The sequence below is a fragment of the Talpa europaea genome (assembly GCF_964194135.1).
Source record: "Talpa europaea genome assembly, chromosome: 8".
NCBI lineage: Eukaryota > Metazoa > Chordata > Mammalia > Eulipotyphla > Talpidae > Talpa > Talpa europaea.
In genome coordinates this window covers 29,486,132-29,510,777 of record NC_140075.1, presented here as the reverse complement: position 1 = coordinate 29,510,777, position 24,646 = coordinate 29,486,132, and the positions used below count along the sequence as shown (strand labels likewise).

Here is a 24,646-nt window from a genome sequence, read left to right as displayed (position 1 = left end):
AAGGAAACTGTACTTCATACTTGAAAATCCTCAGAGTGGTTCTTTATACCCTTGGGCTTCAGCAATTCCACCTTCAGGTGAGTTATCCTAAGAAACCATGATTTGTGAAACTTTCAAGAATGCTTATTTTACTGTGGTTTAAAATTGAGGGGAGGGCATCCCTGGTGGCGCAAGGGGTTAAGCACAGCACAGTGAAGCTATCTGCAACCTCTGCAGCATGAGTTCAATCCCGGCCAGCCAGGGGGCTATCCACATGGCACAGCAGACCCCTCCTGTCTCGCTCGCTGCTCCCCTCAGCAGTGAATTTCAGTCAGTCTGCCTGTTCTGCTCCCCACTCTCTCTGGTGGATCCTCTCACACACACTTCTTATATACATAAATAAACAAATCTTTAAAAACTAATGAAATTGGGCCTCCCCGGTGGCACAGCAGTTGAGCACTGGGTTGCGAAGCTGCCCGCAGCCTCTGCAGAGCCGGTTCTATCCCCGGCTGCTCCCCGGCCACCGGAGGAGGGTCCCGCATGGCGCGCAGACCTCTCCTGCCGCCCGCTGCTCCCCTCAGCAGTGTACTTCGGCCCTTCTGCCTGCTCTGCTCCCCGCTCTGGCTCTGGTGAATTCTCTCACCCTCTCACGCTTCTGACTGTACCCAGTGCTTGTATAAACAAACAAACAAACAAATAAATAAATAAAACATGCCTCTATTAAAAAAAAAAAAAAAACCTAATGAAATTGAGGGGAGAAATTGGAAGCACCACCAAGAAGGAGTTCAACAAATACTGGTACATTTATTTCCAGATGTGGAATACCAGGAAGTTCCACATATTGAGACACAGGGCAAGCTAGGAATTATGCAGTTTTAGGGACAGTGCAGGAGGGGACCTCTGAAGAATTTAGGGAGGCTTCAGAGATAAGGACAACCAAGGGAATGTAAACAATTCCACTAGGAAAACAAACATCCCAGGACCAAGGACAACATTGCTAACGCTGGTCCTGGTTTCCTTCAGGTGGTAAAGGGAGGCAGAGATTGGAGAAATGGAGAGTGGTTTAATTTATGGACAACTTAGAAGGGCAGCTGTTTAACTTCAATGCAGGGAAGCCCATCCAGAAGACTGGGCCATAAAGATAAAGATGCAACAAATGGGGAAAGAGAAAGCTGTTAGATAAGGAATGTGAAGATCCCCCGCTCAGTAGCAAATTAAGTGAGACAGCCGAGAACTAACCAATCACAGAGAGACTGGGGTAGCTTTAGAATAATGAGGGAAAGAAGGTCTAATTCCCTGAGACACGACTCCACTTGGGCTTCCTTGCCCCTCCCAGGCCTGGTTTCCTGGCCTGGGAGTCCCACTTTATTTCTGCTCTTTTTCTCCTCAATAAACTTTTTCTTTCTCTAAACAAACCTGCCTCTACTCGCTTGCTGGCCTGAGCGTCTACGAAGTTCCTGCTGCGGCTTCGTGAGACACCAACCCGCGGGGGTCTAGTGGCTGGGGCTCAGCGCTGCCCTGCAGCCTGAGATCTGTTCCTGGCTGGGAGACTAGGCCTAATTCCGGTATCAATATCATGGAAGGAAATTGCTTATATGGAAAGAGTATTCATCATGTATTGTTAAGTAAAACACACACACATAGGTATGCATCTGTTCTGCCCTTCACATCGCCATTCATGTCCCAGGAGGACTTTCTAGGACTTCCTGTTGTCCCTATGATCATCTACTGTTAATCTGTCTTCACGCATCCTTCCACTCACCTCAGCTCTCATGTATCGCCACTGCTACCGTAAGGAGCGTGTCATGCCATACCCAGATGCCCCAGCGCTTCCACTCCTGCTGTTTCAGAAGTCTTCTGGGTTCTTGGCAAAAACAGGTAACTCTGAGTCACATTTCTCCCTGGTCCTCAAGCAGCCCTGCACATGCCCTGAGGTCTGCAGTCTTTTTTTAAGTGATTCTATCCATTTCCGGCCATTATCCCCTAGCCGGCAGGTCTCAGTTTCAGCTTTTCAGTCAGAACTGGAATAGACATCACAGAACCTTCCATTTTTCCATTCTGCTTCTGCCTTTCCTCTCATAAAAACTCCTCACTAATTATTCCTGACGTTATATTAATAAACATCACATGTATATAAGTGAAGGCAAATTGGTGGTGGAATGTGCCTTGGGGTTGGAAAGGTATGATTGACAGATTTATAGACATACAAAAATGTCTGTCTCCTGTTCCCTGGAAGCTGTGGATCTGCTATTTTAAGGACTTTGAAGATGGCGATGAGGATCTTTAGATGGAGAGATTATCCTGTAGCCTGGTGTAATCACAAGCCATGTAAAACAGCATCAGAAAAAGGAGATGTGACATTGGAAGTAGAGGCTGGAGCTCTGTGCTTTGAAGATGGAGGAAGGACTCACAAGCTGAGGAATCCTAGCGGCTTCTAGAAGTGGGACAGTCAAGGAATCTGATCCTCTACTTCCTGGTATTCCACATCTGGGAATAAATGTACCAGTATTTGTTCAACTCCTCCCAGGCGTTACTTCCAATTTCCCCCCCTCAATTTCATCAATTTTTAAGGATTTATTTATGCATATAAGAAGTGGGGTACAGGCCAGAGGTGTGGGTGTGTGTGTGAGAGGATCCACCAGAGACAGAGTGGGGAACAGAACAGGCAGACTGATATATACACTGCTGAGAGGAGCAGTGGACGAGACAGGAGAGGTCTGCTGTGCCATGTGGGTAGCTCCCTGGCTGGCCCCCTCACCCCGGAAACCAAGCCATCTTTAAATGCCATCAGGGGGCCTCCCCGGTGGCGTAGCAGTTGAGCGCTGGGTTGTAAAACTGCCCGCAGTCTCTGAAGCGCCAGTTCGATCCCCGGCTGCTTCCCGGCCACCGGAGGAGGGTCCCACATGGCGCGCAGACCTCTCCTGCCGCCCGCTGCTCCCCTCAGCAGTGTGCTTCGGTCCTTCTGCCTGCTCTGCTCCCCGCTCTGGCTCTGGTGAATTCTCTCACCCTCCCGCGCTTCTGACTGTACCCAGTGCTTGTATAAATAAATAAACAAATAATAAAAAAAAAGAGTTCTCCTTTAAAAAAAAAAAAATAAATGCCATCAGGTCCCTTGTGGTCAGGGAGTGCTGACCCTTCCTCGCCATGTCCAGGACGGGATTCACCTCCTAATGTCAACATTGGAATGGATAAGAGCCTCCTGCATCCTCCAGATCAGCGCTGGCTGAGATCCAAGTTAAAGCTCCCAAAGAAACAACTAGGCTTCACAGCTTTCAAAGTAAATGTTTTGTTTTTAAAAAGGACATAAGGAAGAAGGAACCTGCTAAACTGGCAGCCATTTGCCTAAGTTCTGTTCTCCATTGCACGAATACTGTTTCTGCTTGATCTATACCCTGAGCTACAGCCGTGCCCCTGATGAAACAAGATGAGAGTGAGAGCAGCTACAACAGGAAAGCGTGACTTATCTTTCCCCTCCCTGGTGAACTTTATGCCGAGCAGCGAGCACCAGCCCCTAAATGATGTTGGGTGACCTGCGACCACTGTGGGCTTGGCCCCCAGACATTGGCTATGTGTGGTTTCTCCCTACAAAAGGAACAACCTTGGTTCAATAAGGGATGAAATCAGAATACCAGGGACTGAAAGGACTTTTGTTTTAGATAATCTTCTGAAACCTTTATTTTCCTTATCTCTGCTCCTTTTCATGTCACTCAACAATAACTTACTGTTCAGAAAGAGCTGCATCAGCCAAAATCATTGGGCCTTGAGAGTTGACTCAAAAGCCACCCTGATTGTCAGAAACCTATCCTAGGTTAGAGATAGCCCCAGACTTAGTAAAATTATACTGTAAAAAATATGGACTGTTGTCAATTTGGGGTAGCCCTGCCTCTCACAGAGGCAAAAGCACAGATCTGTGCAGAGAAAGAAATATTTGCCCGGAGGATGAAGTAAGCTGGGACATAGTTAAATAGTTTCTCAGGAACCTGTATCCATCATACTTCTTTGGTACAGAAGCTAGAAAGCAGGCCAGCCGTCCTACTTGCTGAATCTCCTTGTCTTTCCTTATCTAAAGGCTACTCTCGGGCCTCCCTGGTGGTGCAGCGGTTGAGCACTGGGCTGCGAAGCTGCCCACAGCCTCTGCAGTGCTGGTTCGATCCCCGGCCACCTGGTGAAGGTCCCACATGGTGTGCAGACCTCTCCTGCCGCCCGCTGCTCCCCTCAGCAGTGAACTTCGTCAGTCTGCCTGCTCTGCTCTCCCCTCTGGCTCTGGTGAATCTTCTCACCCTCTTGCACTTCTGACTGTACCCAGTGCTTGTATAAATAAATCTTTAAAAAAAAAAAAAAAAAAGGCTACTCTCTGCTCCATGGGCATCCCTGTTAATTATCCTCTGGGCCTTTCATGTTACCCTCCTTTGGATGGGATGTGGTATGCAGAGGGCTGAAAGAGGTGCCAGACCTCATGTTAAATAGAAGATAACATAAAAAGTGATCCTCAAATGCCCTGGAAGAGAGAAGGGAAGAGCAAGAAACTAATGGAATAGCAGGGAGTAGAAGCCTGTGTGTCACTTGTGAGTCTTGGGCTGGGTCCAAGAAGAATAGTGCTGCTGAGTCAGAAGGGCCTTGAACATGATTTGCCCTATGTCAAGAGCAAGGCCAGTGAAGGAGCAGAAATTTCTCTCCAGTGCCCGGATCTGTATCGGAAGCTATGAGCAGACTGGGTTGGGCAGCAAGGTAGGAAGATACTGAGCAAACTGGGTTTCTGAAATGTTCAGATGGTCCAGTCTGGAAAGCTGAACAAGTAGACAAGAGTCACAAAAGCAGAAGAGTCAAAAATCAGTCTTAACTCCTACTTGACCAGGTTAGCCCAAAGTCTGAAAACATATTCATACCTGTATTCATACCTGTAGGGTAAGGAAAAATGCCAGGCTTTTCTGCCCTCCTGCCATCAGGATTGATGATGGATCCTTGCGGTCCTGAATGCATGCCTGATGGCGGGCACCTGGAGTAGGGTGTGGGCATAGGTAGATGAGAGTCACCTGGGGTAATACTGGGCTTTTAAGGGCGGCGTCACAGGGACGCCAGCAGAAGCCAAGAATGAATGGAAGCTGAGAAAAGAGCAGAGAAGCAAAGAGAAGGCCAGAGAGCCCAGATAGAGTGAGGATTTGCTGGGGGCTGGGAGGACTGCCAGCCTCCCGGTCCCCCAGCACCCCTGCCTGCCATATGCCTGGTAAACCAAAATAAAAGACCTGCAAAAGCCACTGAGGAATCTGACTCCTCCTTTACCCGGTCTGCTGGATCATAGAAAACCCGCTCAGTGTCTGTTCCTGTCCCTACAATACCTTAAAAAAATATTCATACCTATTGAGTGCAGACTTTAAGACTGGAGTACAATTCCATTGCTAGCTCATTCATGAGAATTTTTTTTTTTTAAGGATAATAATGAACCGAACTCTTTCCAAATAAAGAAGCAAACAAACAAAACAAACTTCTTGGGTTTTAGGATTAAAAGTCCTGAGGAATAATGCTTGAATCATTTGATCTAAATATTCCCCATTGAAGACAAGGACCAAAGGGCCTAAAAAAGGAATCATAGACAAGAGACTGTAATAGGAGCCATGTTTTTAGTTCAGTGTGCTGAGAAAACATGTGTCCATGAACACACACATGACATGGTGGATGTCATGTGAGAACTGACAGATAAAGGCAGGAGGCCCCACCAACATATTAATACCACATTTTTGATACCTATACTTCCACTTTTCAAATCACTGAAAGTGAAAACTTGAGGTAGGGCCTGAAGAAGTCTTAAGTCAGTTGCTCTCCTCCCCCCACCAATAACCAAGTCTTTTTAGAGATCATTCTAGCTGGTGTGGGTCCAAGCAGCAGCTGTAAATAGATCAAAATGCTGACCAGAAAATGCTCAGCTTTGCAACCTGTGGTTAATGAGACAGCATTTCAATGAGACCATCAACAAAAGAATTAGTGCTGATTACTTACCCTCTTTACTTCACCCAGAATTTCACAGTGGGTAATAGCATAGGCTCTCAACTGTTTGGGTGCAAAGCTAGTATCTTAGTGTTACAAGGTAATGCCGATATAAAACGGGTTGCCTGACTGTGGGTCCTCACCTGTGCGCTTGAAAGGGGACTGATGAATGCTAAACTGCAGGCACACACAAAAGGTTGATAAAAGGTTTATTTACAAGGGAAGGGGAAATGAGGAGATGAATAACTCAGGGAGAAAAAAGAGGGACGTAAGTTTGTAAATGTGTCCTACCGCTTCCGCTGACCTGGAATCCCAATAAATCGCAGAACTGGAGAAAAACTGAGCGCCTTGCGTGGCCATGAGAGTGACCCCGGGTCACACGGCGGGTTAAATATCCAAACAGAGAACATAGTTGCTTAACTCCGCCCTCAGGTCCCTGGCAACCCTCCCTTTGGTGATCATGGGATTTGTAGTTCCCAGTGTCTTGATGGCGTGGGGGTGGCGTCCACAAAGCCTGTATGGGGTTTGCTCAGGACATCCTTACCCCCTAACAATAGGAGTGGACAGTGTAGCAAAGTGGTGATACACTTGGGCTCCAAAATCACACCGACTTGAAACCTAGTTTCACTTTTCACTAGGTATGTGTCCTTGAGAGAGTTACCTAACCTTTCTGAACCTTAAATCCTCCATTTGTAAAGTGGAGATAATAGTAATAAATCATCATGAAGGTTTTCTGTGAGGATGAAGCACTCGGCACAGTGCTTGTTATGGAGGGGATACTTAGTAGGTTGGCTCTTATACTTGTTGTAAGAAATGTAGGTTGAAAAGAAAATACAGGAAAAAAAAAAAGCAAAAGCTGTCTCTTTGATGATACAATCTAGCTCAGTGAAGCATAACATCTAAGTCAACCCTTTTGGGGTTTGCTTATCTGTTTGTTTTGCCTCCTACTGATATGCCCAATTGTCAAGCCAACTTTCTGCATAACCCAGGAGCTGTCAGACTCCTGTGTGGCTGCACCTCTGGGTACAACAGCGCCAAGTTCAAGTCTGACACAGAAGTCATAGGGACTTACTCCCTGGTACAGGACCAGCATTCTTTGCTCACTACCCTGACAGATCATTGGTAGAAAAGTATTACTTTCTTGCCTTAAAATGGAACCAACCCTCTGGTCTTAGACGACCTTTCAGAGCTCCTACTCTCAAAGGGGACCTTGTATTTATCATTCCTCCCCAGGTAAACCTTCACTTTTCATCCTATTTCTTGCCTCTGGTAATCTTTCATATCCTCCCTAGCGCACAGACAGGGAGCTCCTCCTAGAAAATCACCTTCCCCCTTAATTAATACCATTTCTCAGTAGAAGCCACTAAGTTCTCCGGAACTAAGAGAACACTTTGTCTATTACAAAAGTGCCAGCCTAACTCCCAGCCCGAATCCAGGAGGTTCCGGGCCTGTGTTCTCAGAAAATGTCTTAATTTCTTTTTAAGTCAGAAGAAAAAAATGAATATGATAATAATGAAAGCATGAAAATGAATTCAATCTGGATCATAGTCATCTTTGCACAATCATAACTATATTTTAAGATATGCTTTTAGGGAGGAAGGGGCCCGTAAATGCTGAGATGTGGCCCTGTGGCTCCTGCAGAGTTTAGAGTGATCTTCAACAGGGAGGGCCCAAGGCAATGCTCACCACACACCCGGCCTCCCGTCTTCTGGCCGGTACAGGAGTCACAGCGACTTTGATTTTAATAGGATTTTTAAAACAACTGTCAACGTTGATTATATATAACGTGTCTATTTCCATCGTAAGTCTAACCCAGATGTCTTCACCCTCCCCAAACACTAACGACAGCTGGATCCCACCTGCCGTGGCCAAATTGAGATCCAACATGAGGTAACCCTCCTTGGGGAGCAAAGCCTCACTTCTGGAGCACTTGGAAATCACACCTAACTGGGGACTGACTGGATTTATCACAGCATATGGCAGTGCTTTTCACTGATTAATTTTAAATCAATTAAGCTGAGTGCCTGGTTGACTCTGCTGGGTGATGAGTAGGTCTGGTCCACGCTACAGAGCCTGCCCCAGGCACACTCCTTCAGCTGCACGTCCTGTTCAGAGTTCACTCTGTTTTTGATACAAGGTGAAGAGAAAAAAAAAAAAACAAACCAAACAATACAAAACAAAAGAAACAGTTTCCTTTTGCAGCACATTTTAGCTATCATTTGGATGGAGTCTGAGAAATTATTTCATCCAGAAAGTTTGAATTGGTTGCCAGTCAGACAGGAAGGCAGGTCAACCTTGATCGATCATTGCAGCAAATGGGAGCTTTCAGCTTTGTTTCTTAATCAATACATTTCTAATTTTCACGATGCTGTCTTGGGTGTGACTTTATTATTTGTGACACCCAAACTGCACTTAGGAAGTGCAATTACCCAGGAGGTTAAGATACACTCTCTTTAGTTGGACTTGAGAGCCTTGCTGCTTTGCATTTGCAAAGTCAGAGAAACAGAGGAGAGACATCATTCTGTCCCAATTATGGCTTGCCTAAGGTCATTTCCTCCCTATTCGATGTTCACTTCCTATGCCCAAGACAAGGAATCAAACCGAATCAAAAAATACTTACGCTCCTTGGGAGGTGGGGAAGACTAAGCAGGCTTGGGCACAGAGGGGAGCGAAGTGGGGCACTAGCACTGTGTTGTCAAAATAAAGAAGTAAAAATGCTTGTAAGTTGCGTGTGAAATGGCCTACTTTAGCATTTCTTAAGTTCGAGTAAAGGATGCCCCCTTTTAAAGGGAAAGAATTACTTCTAGACCCTTAAGGATGCAGCTACAGATGATCCCATCTGAAGACGCACCCACCCACATTTATTTACAGTGATTTTCCCTACAGTTCACATGTGCGTGTATCTATTTATACTCAGGAGTTTTCATGTCAATACTCTGCTTATTACAGTACTTTTTAAAGTGCATATTAAAGTTTTGTACCCGGAAAACCACATCCTTTGGTCGGTCCAGGCCATTTTGAATCTTTCTATGAACTGTTCTTTTTTAGTTTGTACCCATGTGTTTTTGTAGGTGTTAAATTATTAAGTAGTATTAATGCTAATGTAGTGCTGCATGTACAATGGGAGTTTTAAAAATAGTGTTTGCATTACTCAACTAGTTTTAGCATTCAAATGATTGCTGTTCTGATGGCAGTGGCAGCCATTTGAAAAGAGGCCTGGTGTTGAATTTTAATTAACTCAGGCCTGTCTTCAGCACACTCATCTCAAGCACCCAAAGGCAAACTTGAGGAGAGGTGTTAATTGAATCACGTCTAAAGTGGCTCAAGCAATTTAAGGAGTCCGTAGGGACTCTTCAAGGTGTGAAGGCAATAAGATGAAGTCAGAGAAACTTCGATCTTCGAGTGGGGGGAGACCGAATGAGTCCATGAGTACTATGGTTCTGCCCTTTCTCCCTCCTCTGCATCATCCATTTCTCTGAAACATCTGCCTGTCCCCTCACTTGTTTGACTCCTTGGTCACCTCACCCTTTGCATTCTAGCCCCCCTTCATTTCCTCTGAGAAGTCAGTTCCCCATCAGCCAAGAACTAGGGCAGGTAACCCTTGGATGACTTCACATCGTGCTGATTTGGTCACTGAAACACCAGTTTAGGGCCTCAGCTACAAGCTTGCCTGGGTGTCACTGGCAGCAGCTGAGAAAACAGGTCATGAAGCCTGTGTGGGGAGCAGGAACATGTCTTTATTATGAGGCAGCGGGAGACACACAGGTAGCAACAGCGGCAGCCCCTGCCCCCACCCCCAGGATCCAGCCACAGCGGTGGCCCTGTGATCCAGTGAGTGGCCAGTGAGAAGCCAAGAGAGGCCTGGGAGTGTGCCCCTTCCATCCCAGGATCCCCTATTAGCTTTTATGTGACGTATAGACAAAGCCGCCACATGACCAAGTCTTGGCCTAGTTTACAGACCTATACGTCAGGTTTACATATTATTTACTGCTTCTGCACGTGCAGACTACACCTCAAGGCTACATGTTATCTACTAGGCCACCTGTGCTGGAAGGTCATGGCAAAAAATAGTCTGAGAAAACTGTTTTCCCCTACAATGTGCTTTGTATGCCACAGCTGGGCCCTGAGAATCACTCAAAACATTAGCACATCTTCAGTGGTTACCCTACTCCAGGTGTAGACTGTGGCATATAACCATTAGCAAAGTTTCATGAGGTAGACCTTGTTTATACCCATTTTTACAGATGCAGAAATTGAGGGTTAGGAAAGTTAATTTTCTCAGGGTCACATCACTAGGAAACATGAGGGCTGAAATTCAAAATCGACCTTACTCCAGAGCTTACACTTTCAGTTACTGTGCCTTTCTTCCTCCCCAACTATTCACCAAAAAAAATTTTTTTTAAATATTTTTTGATAGGGCCTCCCTGGTGGCTCAAGGGGTTAAGCACCGCACTATGAAGCAATCTGCTGCCTCTGTAGCCCGAGTTCGATCCCCGGCCAGCCAGGGAACAACCCACATGGTGCAGCAGACCTCTCCTGTCCACCCGCTGCTCCCCTCAGCAGTGTATTTCAGTCAGTCTGCCTGTTCTGCTCCCCACTCTGTCTCTGGTGGATCCTCTCACCCCCCACATCTCTGGCCTGTACCCCAGCTCTTGTATGCATCAATAAATCTAAAAAAAATTTTTTTTTGATAAACTTTAACAAAGTCAACTCATCGATAATTTGTGTTCATCAGCTATAGCCTCTGGTTTTTAAACCCATTCAGGCTGAAATCAGAAAGCAAGAAGTTCTGTGCCAGAATGATTCAAAATAGGATTTATTTATTGAATAGATGTCTTCACATGATACAAAAATAGAAGTTACAAAAGGGGAAGCAATGAATAGTAAGCTCCCCCCCCAACTCAGAGATAACTAATTCCCTTTTCCAAAGGCAACTGTAGACATCTGTTGTTCCATGAGAGGTAGAACTAGAGCTGTTTTGTAAACTATAATCCCGAACCCTTCATGGATCCATTTTGTGGGTGCAAACATGTTTTTTAATGTCACTTTGAAAAAAAGACTTGAAGGGACCAAAGAGACGCACATATAGTGAGGACAAACATTGTTCACACAGCCTGGGTTTCAGTTTTACACGTAGCATAAATGTACATCTGAGTCACAGCATGTAAACTATGAAGTTCAGTTTAGAAGAATTTGAAAGTTAACGACCTGGTGAACCCAGAAGTTAGGCATTTAAAAGGTCATTTCAAGCAAAAACCCTTCACCCCTTGTATCCTATGAGGAGCTTTGGGGTTCAGTTGCCTGAGAGATCCAATAAAGCAGAGTCAGGCCTTGTACCTCCATTATTCAAAGCCCTCCAGGACTCTGCTTTCATTAGGAGTAAAAGTCATGGGACATGTATTTTTGTTTGTTCTGTTAGCATCCCTTAAAAAATTCAAAGTCAAAAGTATGGGCTCAGTGATACAAATATATGACTTGGCTAGGGGGAGGGGTTCTGGAAGAACTTTCTGGAAGCCCTTCAAAGCAGCTGAAAACAAGAATGGATACTCAATTTAGGATCTCTCTCGCTCTGGGATGATCCATCTTAAAATATAGTTATGTGACTTTCATAAAATTCCCTTTGGAAAATCCTGGGATACCCAGGGAGACAGAACACTTTCCAGATAAGCTGGTCCATAGACGGAGAAACTCCCAGAGAGGCTTGTGCACCCATGAGAAGATGCTGCGGTACAGGCCAGAGGTGTGGTGTGGAGGGCTGAGAGGATTCACCAGAGACAGAGTGGGGAGCAGAAGAGGTGGATTGACAGAACTACACTGCTGAGGAAAGCAGCAGGCAAGACAGGAGAGATCTGCTGCTCCATGTGGGTCATCTCCCTGGCCGGGGATTGAACTCGTGCTGCAGTAGCTGTGGATAGCTTCATAGTGCTGACGCTTAACCCCTTGTGCCACTAGGGAGACCCCAGAGGAGTTGCTTCTTGCATGGACATTCCTTGGTCCAAGATGCCGTTGTGTGGGACAGCAGTCGCAATAAAATAGCAAGGCCAACACTCCTGTTCCAGACACCAAAGCAGCCACCAGCATGAGAGCAAAGGAGTGCTGTCCCTCCTTCCTCTTCTCCATAGCTCTTCACTCTCCTCTGCAGCTATGTGTGGTCCAAGTGGGAGGCTCTAGTGGGGTACCCACTGACGACAGGGATATCTTCACTCTGAGGTAGCAGCTCCTGGAAATCACAGTGTATTTCTTCCTTTGTTGACTTGGTTAGTCTGTTACATGTGAGCATGTGTGGATGTGAGCGTGTGTTATATGTGAGCGTGTCTGTCTTGTTCTCTGTCAGATACTCAACGCCAAGGGATGGGCAGCTGACACTGTCTAGTCACCCACTGGTTCTATCATTTTGATAGAGAAATAAGTATTAGACATGAGTGGAGGTTTATGTGGCCATAGGTTCTCCAAATACAGCCATTCATCAGGCAGATTCTGAAAGGATGACTTGTGTCCCTCCACCCCTGAGAAGCAGCCCTGTGTGTGCCTTTTATGGTGACTCGCCTGTTGACATGCATTTAGTATAACTGTGCCATTGTGGGTTTTCTAGGTAAAGACAGAGCAGTAGAAGGAAGTATGAGGAGCAAAAGCTCTGGTGCAAGAAAGAGCAAAGGGCAGAGTAATTGCCAGGAATCACGAAGGTCAGCAGGGTCAGGTAGCTGGGAGGCATGGTCGGAGTTCCAGTGGACAGGTAAAATCCAGTTGTAAAGGTGCACAGAAGTTTGTATTCTATTCTGTAGGCATTTAGGGATTCCGCCACAGCTCGGACAGAGGAATGACACAATCATGTAACTGAAAGCAACGTGAAAGAAGGACCAGGGAAAATGAGGTTCTGTAAACAGGGAAGCCAGTTGTGAGATTACAGCACAGGTCCAGGTAAGCGACGATGGGCCAAGACCAGCATACTGGCCATGGAGATATAGTGAAAGCCCTAAGGGACAATCACAGGAGATGACCAGTTGGAAATGCGGGTCTGGATGTTACATAGCATGGCTGGATACTCAGACACGACAGTCACGGAGGTCCTGCTGAAAACATGGAAGAAAATAAAAACGCCTCATTTAAGTCATGGAGCATTTAGAAAATCCAATGAAAGCAGGTGTTTTTCATTTCAGAGGCTTCACTGATACCTCCTAGAAAGCTAAGGGAGGGCCTCCCTGGTGGCACAGGGGGGTTAAGTCTCAGCGCTATCGCTGAGTTGGCCTGGGTTCGATGCCCGGGCAGAGGAAGACAGTGGTCCTCAGCCTTTCTCAACTGCGATAGAGACATTTATGCATATGTATAAGTGCCAAATGAAAAGACATACCTTTATGTAAATGCACATAGAAACACCTCTCCAAGAGGTGGCAAAAGCAGAAGAAAGGGTAAGAGGAGAGAATGAAAGAAAAGAGTAACTTGGTTTTTGAAGTCCGAGGCACCTCAGTCAACAGCAGATCCGTAGGTACATGAAAGAAGATGGAAAAAGACATGGAGCCAACGTCTCGTTTTGTAGATGTTTGAAAAAGACAAAATGCTCAGGTAGGAGCAGTCAGAAAGTCTCAGGAGCTACGGTGGGCCCAGAAACAGAATCAGGTGCAAGTGGAGTACAGGGCTTTTAGGAAGCCAGAGAGAAAGAAGCTTCCCAGGCAAAAATAGACCTCTCTTTAAAAAGAAAAAAAGAAAAAAACAAAAAACAAAAAACCTCAAGAATCTTACATGAACTAGTAACTAATCATTTCTATACTTATAAACATACTGGGTTACTGATGTAGAGCTGTGTATAATGCCTGTGTATGTCTAGAATTGTAAGCTAAAGAGCCTGTCAACCAGTATTTACATGTAATTATGCATTTACATAAAGGCATGTTTTCCCGTTTGGCACATATACATATGCATAAACAGTATAAGTCTGGAAGAGTGTCATTTGATATTTATTAAACATCCACATGTCCCTTCTTTACATATGGCTGTACCAGGGACTTAGTTGTTTCTGTCATCCAATGCTTGTGAGCATTTTCTGCAGTATTTCTAAACCTGTAGAAATTCATGACAAAAATCTTGGTCCCACTTGTAGCAAGGGCATTGTAGTCAACAGAATATATATATATATATATATTTAATGACATCCATTTTTTTGACTCCCTTTTGTATGCCTAATTTCTCACTTTTCATGTTATGCACTTGCCTGGTTATATAACTTTGTAAGCTATCTTGAATTTTTTTAAGGGTAAGATGGCATATAAACACAAGGAACTATATAAATGAAATCTCAGAGAGTGGCTTTAAGGTTCTGAGCATTCTGGCTGGGAGAGAGACCTGTCCTTGTAGGGGGAGTTATGTGTGTGATAACAACAAGAATGGGTGTGTTTCTAGGGCAGTCCAGCAGCGACTGCAGGGAGTCAGAGAGATCGCAGCCCAGTCATACCTCTGCGGCTTACTGGTTGTGTGATGGGAGGCATGTTATTTCCTAGACCTCATTTCTCATCTCTAAATTAGTGATCTCTTCGTGCTTGGAGAAGACGGGCAAATGAGGCAATGTATAGAATTATCATCCTATCAGTTGGACAAGGGGAGGCTGCCATTCCTGGCGAGGTATGCTACAAGAAAACTCCCCCCACCCGTCCCCACCTGTCCCCACCCTGTCCCCCTCCCCACTTGTCTCGCACACCCGCGGACGCCAGGCAGCTGTCTCTGGCCTGGCAGCCAGACAGGGATCAAGGCTCCCAAGTGCACCTCCATGTCCGCGCCTCGGGCCGTGCATCGCCAGCCCAGCCTTGCAAACCGCTCCCTGGAAGACAGACACCCAAAGGCGCAGGTTGAGACCCGTCCACACATGTGGCTTAGTTTCTTCTCCCGTCCGTCCCCCGCGGCTGACACACGTGAGCGCCCAGCAAGGGGCCAGGGGCCCGCGAGAACCAGGCTGCCAGGGCCGCGCCGCGGGGCAGAGGGCGCGGAAGGCGCGCGGGCTGTGCCCCCACCCGGAGAGCCGCGGGCCGAAGCGGGTGCCCCGGGGCTCGCGCCTCCTCTCCCGGCGCGGTGTCAGGCGGCGCCGCCGGAGCCTCCCCAGCCCTCGGGTTCCCCTTCGCGCTTCGCCCCGAGCCGGGCGAGACCGCGGGCGCGGGCACCGGGCAGGAACCGCGAGGGGCGCCGGCTCCGGGCGCTCCCGAGTCATGGGGGCAGGTTTGGGCGAAGAATACGAGCGCCCCGCGTTTGCTGAGCCGAGAACCTCTGCGCCCGTCAGGTGGGGCGCGCGGCGGGCGGCGGGGGCGCGCGGCGGGGGCGCGCGCGGCGGGGGCGCGCGCCCCGGAAAGTTTGCGCCGGGTCGGGCGCGGCGGCTGGGCTGGGCGCGCGGCGGTGGGCGGCCAGGTCGGGGCGCAGGGGCCCGAGGACGATGCGCTGCGCCCCGCCGAGCCCGTCCCGCCGCGCGAGGTGAGGCGGCCCGGAGCGCGGCCGCGGCCATGGGAACCCTGGGCAAGGCGCGGGAGCCTCCGAGGTGAGCGGGACCCCGGGCGCGCCAGGGTCTTCTCCGGGGCCGGGGGCCGCGGCGCGGGCGGCCGCCCGAGACCCCAGGGGTGGGGAGGGGGTGCCGGAGCGCCGCCCCCTGCGGGAGCTGCTGCCCTGGCCGCGGGCGTCGGGCTGGGGTCGGGCAGACGCGCGCCGGGGGCAGACGCGCTCGGGAATGGGGGGTCCGCGCGGGGCTGGGAGGACGGCGCGGGTCCGATGTCAGCGCTGGCCGGGCGAGCCCCGGAACGGCACCCCCGGGTCCCCTCCCTGCCCCGCGCCTCCGCGCCCGGCGCCTGGGTCTCCCCGCGGACGCGCTCCTCACCTCCCGCACCTGCGGCGGGCGCGGGGCTCGGGCGGCGCCACCTGGCGGCTCCCCCGGCCCGGAGAGGCCAAGAGCCGGCGGTGAGCGCAGAGGTCACTTCTCCTATAGCATGGGTGGACATCTGTGCGCCCCTTCCCTGAGATGTTCTGGGAGGGTCTTGGGGCGGCAGGGGATGAGCGAAAAGTGCAGTAGGTGAAAAGACTTGGAAGGAGAAAGAGACCTGGCGGGGCCAGGTAACCTGAGTTTGTGCCCCCGAGGGGCTGGCACCTGACAAAGGCCTGGAATTGGCACAGAGCTGGCCTCCCAGCTCATCCCCAGGGGTCGTGATGCGAGTGCGCGGCGCACAAGCATACCCAGGGGAGGCAGGAAGCTTTGCCATGTTGGACTTAATGAACTATTCTTTTGGCCCTTTCAGCACCCCCTCACCCCACCTCCTTTCCCTAGAGGGTCCAGCCCTGTATCTTGCTCTAGAGTGAGGGGAGAGGCTTCAGGGATTTGAGTCTATATTAAGGGGGCAGGAAGAGGACAGGACTAGAAGGAATCCTCACAAAGCTGCCTGTAGTGGCAGGAAGGCCACTGATCCAGCAGACCAGGTAAAGGAGGAGTCAGCCCTGGAGCCCTCGGTGGCTTTGCAGACTTTCATTGGGATTACCAGGCACACCGCAGGCAGGGGTGCTGGGGGGCCTGGAGGCTGGCAGGCCTGCCAGCCCCCAGCCTTCTCTCTGCCTCTCTCCTCCCTTCTCCTGGTTCTGCTTCTCTGTTCTCCTGGCATCTCCGTGACGCCGCCCTTATAAGCCCGGTCTTAGCCCAGGTGAATCCCATCTACCTATGCCCACACCCTACTCCAGGTGCCCGGCATCAGGCATGCATTCAGGACCACAAGGATCCATCATCTATCCTGATGGCGGGAGGGCAGAAAAGCCTGATGGTTTTTACCTTAACCTGCGCTACCCTCTGCCGAAAACAAAGTTGTACAAGTTTCCATTATCTCTGTCTTTTTCATCCCTTGCCCTTCTCAGAGGGATTTCACAAACAGTTCAACCTGAATTTTAACCTCCTTGAGAAACCTCGGTCTGAAGAGGGTTTCACCTGAACCACTTCAGAGTTTTGACAATTTCCTTTAGCAGACACGCCACGGGACCGTGGCCACTTTTAGCCTGAGAAAACATCTCCAAGTTAGTTTCTCTTGGGTTTAAAAAAATGGTTTTTATCCTTGTTTTTTTTTTATGTAATTCACTAGGAAATTGGCCAGAAAACATTTGACTACTGTCCTTTAAAAATATGCTTTTAAGGTCTTAACAGGCTATTCATTTGATGGATTTAGACACCCTTAGATCTACTCTAACAATACCTTTTGTAAATCCTTATCTGCAGCTGTTTCACCAGAAGAAACAGAGTGATTTGAAGATTTGTCACAAAGCAACCAGCTAGGCTGCACCACAGCAGCAGCGCGTTTCCTAGTTTATGGTATAGATCACCCCATCTTCGTAGACCTCTCAGGTTGTAGTTTGGCTTTTAGTTTCTCTTCTCCTTTTATTCTCACATCTTGGTCTCCTGAGTCTCCCCAGTCTCCATAATGATTTCTGGACCACATCTTTCACACTGCCTTCTCTTCCTCCTACCCTGGATATTCCCTCCAAGTTCCTTCTTTCTACCTGAATCTACCCCAGTCCTTCCTAGTTCTGGTAAAAGCATCTACCTCTGAGAATTGCCTTGTGAATCAAAGTGGCTCCCCTACTGGTGAAACGAGGAAACTACTAGAATTAGAGACAGAGTTGTGTTCAGAGTCCTGGATCTGTGAGAGACAGGGAGAGGCGACTAGTCATCTCCCAGCCCCAGCAGGAGGAGCTTGAAGTGGAGGCACAGCCTCTTCACCAGGGACCAGGGAGAAGTAATGTAAAGGTCTAGGAGAAAAAAGAGAATTTTACTGAGAAGGACTTTATTTTCATCTTCTCCGACTCTACCTTGGGTTGAGGTCTCAGGTGAAAAGGCAGCAGCTAAGGCAGAAATCTGAGTCATCCCAATACCTGACAATTGGCCCCAGGTTTAGAGCATTGTCAGTGCTTCCAGGAAGGAGCTGGGGAGCACGACATGGGCACAGGTCTGTCCTGCCACTACAGGTAGCTTTGAGGATTCCTTCTAGTCCTGTCCTCTTCCAACCCCCTTAATACAGACTCAAATCCCTGAAGCCTCTCCTCTCACAATAGAGCAAGATACAGGGCTGCACCCTCTAGGGAAAGGAGGTGGGGTGAGGGGGTGCAGAAAGGGCCAAGAAAAATTAGTTCATTAAGTCCAACATGGCAAAGCTTGGACTGACACCTGGACTGACATGGAGGCCTGACATGGACACCTGTGTTTGTACCAGTGGCAGTCACGTTGCCCTACTGAGCCTGCACTTGCACATCAATAGATGAGGGACTTCCACCATGGCCATGACATAAAGAGTCCTTCCAGACTGGGGACTGTTTCAGGGACCTGCAGAAAGAGAAAGAGTCAAAATTCAGCCTTTAAAATATCAGCTCAGCTTTCAGAGGAGTTTGTCTTAAATTGACCTGACCTTTTCAGCCTTTTTTTTTGGTGATGGTCTACTTGCTAGTTCCAATGTAGTAAAAGGGAAACCATTCCAGGGATGGTAAATAGTTCATAAAGTCAGAGAGGTGCCTAGTGCAAATCTCCTATGTGGCATGTCTGAGCTGTACAGCCTTGGTTATGGCACATACCTCCTTTTCAACATCGTAAAATGGAGATATCTTACCAGGCAGTAAACTTTAAAAACCTGGAAATTTCCAGTACAGAACCATACCGAGTTACTCAATTCACCATGGCTGTTACAATTTTCTCTAGTTTTCAGATACGGATCTGATTCTGGGGCCATCCCAGGGCCAGGGTGACCATGGCAAGAAACTTGATCAAAATCTTCTAACACCAACTTGATCTTTCAAAATCACTGCTTGTGCTTAGCAAATCTCCAGTTTGATTTCACTGGACTCATCCCAGGTCAAAACTAGCCCCCTTGGCCGCTGCCATGCCAGTAACCTGGAATTCATTTGAAACAGGACATGAAGGGCCAGGGTGTCCCATTCACAGTCGGACCCATACAGAATAGCCCCAGAGTTGAGTACACTGTCTCTCAGCAGGCTGATTTCCCAAAGCTCAGGTGTGCTTGGTGTATAATTTGATGTAAGTTTCTTCTGGTTGAGATTTTATCTTGTCAGAGAAACTTTCCCCATCACTGCACTGGGAAGTGGCGCTCCCTCCTCGGACAGTATCACACTGCTTATCTTTGACACTCACAGGAGACTAATTTAAGATTTATCTTTTCATGGTCTGGGGCTGATTCTTCAACTCGATTTTCATGGGAAATTTCTAGATCCCTTTAAACAACTAAGATAGAATGAGTGTTGGACAGTTTACAAAGTATCCTCCGACAGACCATCCACTGTGGTCCTCTCTGGCCTGTCACATGGTCTTACACAGAAGGATCATGTATTGATGAATCATGTCAGTCAAAATAGCAGCTAATGTGATGATCTTAGGTATATTTCTGTTTTCTCTTTTTCTCACTTCCTGTTTAATAGAAACTATGAAATAATCAAGTCCATAGTAGAGAGAAGAGCACTATGTGCTCAGTGAAGTTGCCAGCAGCAATAGCACATAGTGAAAGACTCTTCAGAGAGGATAGTTCTTTGTCTGTATATGTGGGTTGTCTTTTTTTTTTTAAGATTTATTTATTCATGCAAGAACTGGGGTACAGGCCAGAAGCACGGGAAAGTGAGAGGATTCACCAGAGACAGAGCGGGGAGCAGAGCAGGCAAACGGACTGAAAACACTGCTGAGGGGAGCAGTGGGGCGAGACAGGAGAGGTCTGCCGCGCCATGTGGGTATCCCCTGGGCCGGCTGGGAATCGAACACGCTCTGCAGAGGCTGTGGACAGCTCTATAGCACTGTGCTCCACCCATTGCACCACCGGGGAAGCCCTGTGTTTGTTTTTTAATGGAAGAGAAAATGAAATGTTTGATTATCCTTCATCGTTTTCAAACAGCTTATTCTGATGAGGTCTTGAGCCAAAGATGAAGCCTAGTGAGAGTAGATGAAGGTAACTATTGGACTCCTTAGGAACTTTCATGTAAAGCTCTCATAAGCTTTGCTTTCTGTTAATCTCTAAGGATCCAAGGAAGGACTTCATAGAATGCTGTTTAATGGTAAAAAAATGAGGCATAATAGTTACCTGCATTGTCAATAATGAAAACCAGAACCCCCAAAATAATCAAGATTTGTGAGAAAGGCAGGATTGGCTTAAAATCTAAATATCATGACTCACCCCCTGCACATGGATCCTCAGTCTTTGACCTCTTCCGGTGTCCTTAAAGATGTTTCTGAGGCCACCTGACTTTCTGTAGAATCTCTGGTATTTACTGAAAATGAATGAGCTTGACTGAATATGTGACAAACTTGAAAAATTCTTAAGAGTCAAGATTGTGGCCAAGTGGCTAAAACAAAAATATATCTATTGCTAAGAATTAAGGACTGCCAAGACAGGCTGCATGTGCCTCTCCACAGCAGGAACTGGATATAGCAGGCCCAACCTAACTCCAGGATGCTGAGTCCTAGTTGCAAGCCTGACATCTCACCTTGTTATTTACTTGGGAGATGTCTCTTTAACAGCCAACCAGTCCGTTTGGTGCATTTGCCAAGTGGGAGGGGTATGTCTTCTATCTGTCCAGCTCCCGGGATTAATTGTTTTATCTCTACTCCTGTCTTCTCCAATCTGCCTTCAGAGCACGGAGCTGCCAGTTTCTTCTTTGCCTGGCTGATCTGCTTGCGCTCACTGCCTTCTCTCTTTCCCCAGGAAACCTTCTCATGGCTGCAGAGCTGCCCCTAAAGCAAAATTAGAGGCAAAGCCAGCCAGCAGCCCCTTCCCAGCCCAGCCCAGCCCTGCCCAGATCACCCAGTTCCGAATGATGGTGTCTTTGGGACATTTTGCCAAAGGAGCCAGTCTGGACGATCTCATCGACAGCTGCATTCAGTCTTTCGGTGAGTTGGCTCGCTGCCCACATACATAAACATTGCTGTATTACTTGGTTCTTCTTTAAAAAGTGCTTTATAGATTAGCGACTTAAATTGTATTTTGACTTTAAAAATAGATTTTGAGCCTTTGAAATGTTGGAGACAGTGTGCAGTGCCTGTGGCACATGACTCTGTGGGTGTACTAGGTCGTGAGGAGAGGTGCGATTTAAAGTGAGAAAAGTTACTGAGGAGAGTTTGCATTTCGTTTTTTTGAGAACAGCGGTGTTTCTCCTGATGAAAGAGAGCGTGAGGCTCTTGTGCATCTGGTGCTTTGACATTTTTCTGTCCTTGTGTTCTTGGGACACACCAAGACAATGTTACATGAGCAAATGTGGTTTTTCAAACAGAAATTTGAGAGCCTTTGAATCATTTGGACAAAAGAGTCTTAATAATCCCCCTGCCAATCTGGAGGGTAGTTGAGGTGGAATAGGAAGGCACCCAGGAAAGCCAGCATGTCTGTGACCGGGAGACACTGGTTATTAAGCTTGGAGATTGAGGGTCAGGGAGCTGGGCGATCAGCGCAGACCCAAGTCGACAGTGAATTATCTAGAGCTGTGCGCTCATCTGCTGTACCCGCCAGGAAGGATGCACATCTTAGCACTGCTGACAAGCAGTGATCTGCAGAGATGGCCTGGTGTGTTTTGGGGTTTTGTTTGTTTGTTTGTTTGTTTTTGTTTTTTTACAAGCAGCTGTCTCTTGTGATTGTTATTTGTGAAACAGTGACTGAAAAGTGAATAGTTGCTCTCTTCTAAAAAAGCAATGATGAAAATTGATGGGAAATTTGTAGATTGCCAGCGCTGTTGTTTCCCCGTACACCCCTCTTCGAACCCCTCTGTCTTCCTGGCCCTGAGCTCCTGGGGAGGGTCGGGTGGCCTGATCAGATCACCGCATGCGGATGTATCCGAACTCAGAACTAGGAATTATCGGCTGGTACGTTTGGGACTTGGTCAGACTTTATTTGCAGAACTGGCAGACTTGACAATTCAGGAATACTCGTTTTAGTACAATTTAGTATGACATGGAAAAGAATAATTTCAGTGATTTCAACATCAGTTTAAAGCCCTGGGTCTCCAATGTTAGTGCAGAATCACTGGGCTTTTTCTTCCTTTTTTTTTTTTTTTTTTTTTTAAATAACATGGATCCCTGGACCCCACCCCCAAAGTTTCTGCTTCAGTCGGTTTGGGGTGGGGCCCAGGCATGTGTATTTCCAGCAAGTTCCCAGGTGATGCTGATGCAGTTGATCTGAAAACCCCTCTGAGAATCACTGCTTTATTGTGTGTGGTAGGCTTTTTCACTTGGAAACAAGCATTTTTATTCATCGTTTAGGATTAAATTTTAACTAATTTCCTATTTATCCGTTAACCTTTCAGTTCAGGATGTATTCGGCAGCAGAAAGAGTGATTTTCTATTGCAAAGTGATCACTTAGAAAACACGCACGCGAGGGTGTCACAGCAGACAGGGAGACGTGCAGGAGCACTGCTGCCCGGGGCTCTTGTTCATCACAGACGTGGCTTTTACCTAGTTCCCACCTTGAATGAACTGCAAAGTTCCTTGTGGTCCTGGGAGTCATATTTTCTGGTCTTTGCGGGGCACTGTGACTGTTTAATGAATAAGTGTGTTAGCAGGGTGTTTGTCACAGCACCTCCTCCTGTGCTACCGGTCATGCCGCTGCTGGCTGAGCTCGGGGCTGTTTTCTTGACCTTCAGATAATCAAGACATCAACCTGAAACATACGTGACTGATTCTGAAGTTCTTGCCCCAGAAAACCTAATCTACTAAGCAGTCTAGTCTGCTCCCCTCCAGAAATCCTACAAGGACTAAACGTTGTCTGGAATATGTTGAACCAGAAAAGAAAAAAAAAAACAAACCACTATCTTAAACTCCCAAAACTATAAAACGCCCGTTGAGTCTAACATTGTTTCATCCATTGTCAAGAAGCATTGGCCCGTATTTGTATCTGACCTCTTGCTGGGCAGTGCACTAGGAAAATTGCAGGGATCGAACCCCCTTTTCCATATACCGTTGGGGGGGGAAATATACACAAAGAAACTAAGGTGTGCAGGAGGAAGAACTTGTTTATATCATGTAGCGTTTAAGTTCACTTCAGGGGTGAGGCCATAGATTAGGAAGAAGAGCCACTGATTGTTCAAACGCTTCTTGGGCCACAGGCATGCAGGAAGGTAAGATGTCAAGGTTTTTTGTTTCCTGAGCTGCAGTCCTGCCACAGGTTGACGTGAAAAAAAGCCAAAGAAGGGGCAAGAGCTAGCGGGAATGGGAGACAGCACCTGCTGTGACTCTGACTGTGTTCGTGCTCCTCGGTTAGCAGCCCACACAGCAGGTGGGGGAGGGTGGAGGTTGAGCTTCAGAAGTGAGTGGAGCTGAGCTGCTGAGCTCAGACTAAACCCAAGATCACATGTGTGCCTGTGTTTCCGTATGTCCTCGGAGGTGACCCGAGAATAGCACAGTGAGGCTAGTATTTCTCTTGAATTCTAGTTATTGTCTCAGGTTCGCACAGAAGAGTTTTGCTTTGCAGTAAAGCAGTGTAGCTTAGCTTTTTGTTAGTGAATTTCGATGGCTTCTTCTTTCAATACCCTGAAGAAATAGTACAGGAGTGTGGGGAAATGATTTTTTTAAGGGGGTACATTTATCAGTTCAGAGCCCGGTTTCAGCCACTCTTCTTGCCACTGCGGGATTAAAAAAGCAGGGAAAAATTTTCTTTTGCGCATAAAGACTAAGTCCATTTCTGCTACTTTCTCAGCCTCCCTTTCACACAGCTGCTCTGAAGACGTTTGAGTTAGAACTGTGCTGTCCAGTGTGGTAGCTGCCAGCCATGTGTGGCTTCTTACGTATATATTTCAACTAATTAAAATTAAATCCAATGTGAAGTTTAGCTCCTAAGGCTCACGAGCCACGTTTCAGGTGCTCAGTGGCCACAAGGGGTAGCCTGCTGCTAGGCCGAGTAAACAGAAAACATTTCCATCATCGAAGAAAGTGTTGACTAGCCCAAGACAGGACTCATGGTTGGCTTGAAGGGGAAAAGCAACGGGCAGGTCTGCTGGAAACTGGAGTTTGCCTTTTTCTGGCAGTTCGCGGTAATAGACTGAATACCCTCAAAGGCATCACAGGCACATGACAGGCTTTACCGAGGGCTCTCTCACTTTAAGATTATTAAGCTTTAATCACCACCCACACTGCTCTCTGAGCAAAGACAGTACTTTTAAGGATAGGTGACCGGCACATACAAATTAAGATTACTCTCAGAGGCCTCTAGCAACCCTCCCCATGTCACAACCAAGGTTACAGATCTGCGATTAGCAACTCAGATCCTTGAGTCATAGTTCATGCTTTACCCACGAAACAACCCCCTCCCACCTTCTATTTTAATCAGGGGTCATGCCTTACATTCTCAGCATAGTACTGCTAGTTACTCCACTCTCCAGTTGAGCATAATGAGGCAAATCATCACAACCTGGTACATTTATGTCAAATGTATGTGAATCACACCATCTGTTTCAGAGGCATCAAAGACCTGTGAGATCATCTGGGCTTTTAAAAATGCTTTCGCTGTGTGAGAGGGCTGCCAGTATTCGGGACCAAATGGAAGGTTTCAGGTGTCCAAATTCACAAAGCTCCTCAGTTGGCCTCTTCTGAGTGCAAGAAAGCATTTGACATCGGAGAGGAAACTGCAAACACGTTCCAGAAAGTAGCTCTCCTGCCAGGGTGTAGGAAGAAGAAACTCAGTGTTGCCATGTCAGTGTGAAGAGAGGCAC

General features: G+C 47.5%; 1 protein-coding gene across 3 annotated transcripts in view; it reads left to right on the top strand.

Moving 5' to 3' along the window:
• Positions 1-15,440: 15,440 nt before the first annotated feature.
• The window catches only part of RASGRP1 (RAS guanyl releasing protein 1), a gene marked incomplete at both ends in the record, with an annotated part of 61,158 nt that continues 51,952 nt past the window's right edge, over positions 15,441-24,646 (top strand). For all 3 annotated transcript variants that reach the window (XM_084239707.1, XM_084239706.1, XM_084239708.1), the window contains 2 exons: positions 15,441-15,475; positions 20,658-20,842. In XM_084239707.1, coding sequence (XP_084095833.1) covers positions 15,441-15,475; positions 20,658-20,842 — 220 coding nt within the window. The remainder of the gene's footprint in view (positions 15,476-20,657; positions 20,843-24,646) is intronic.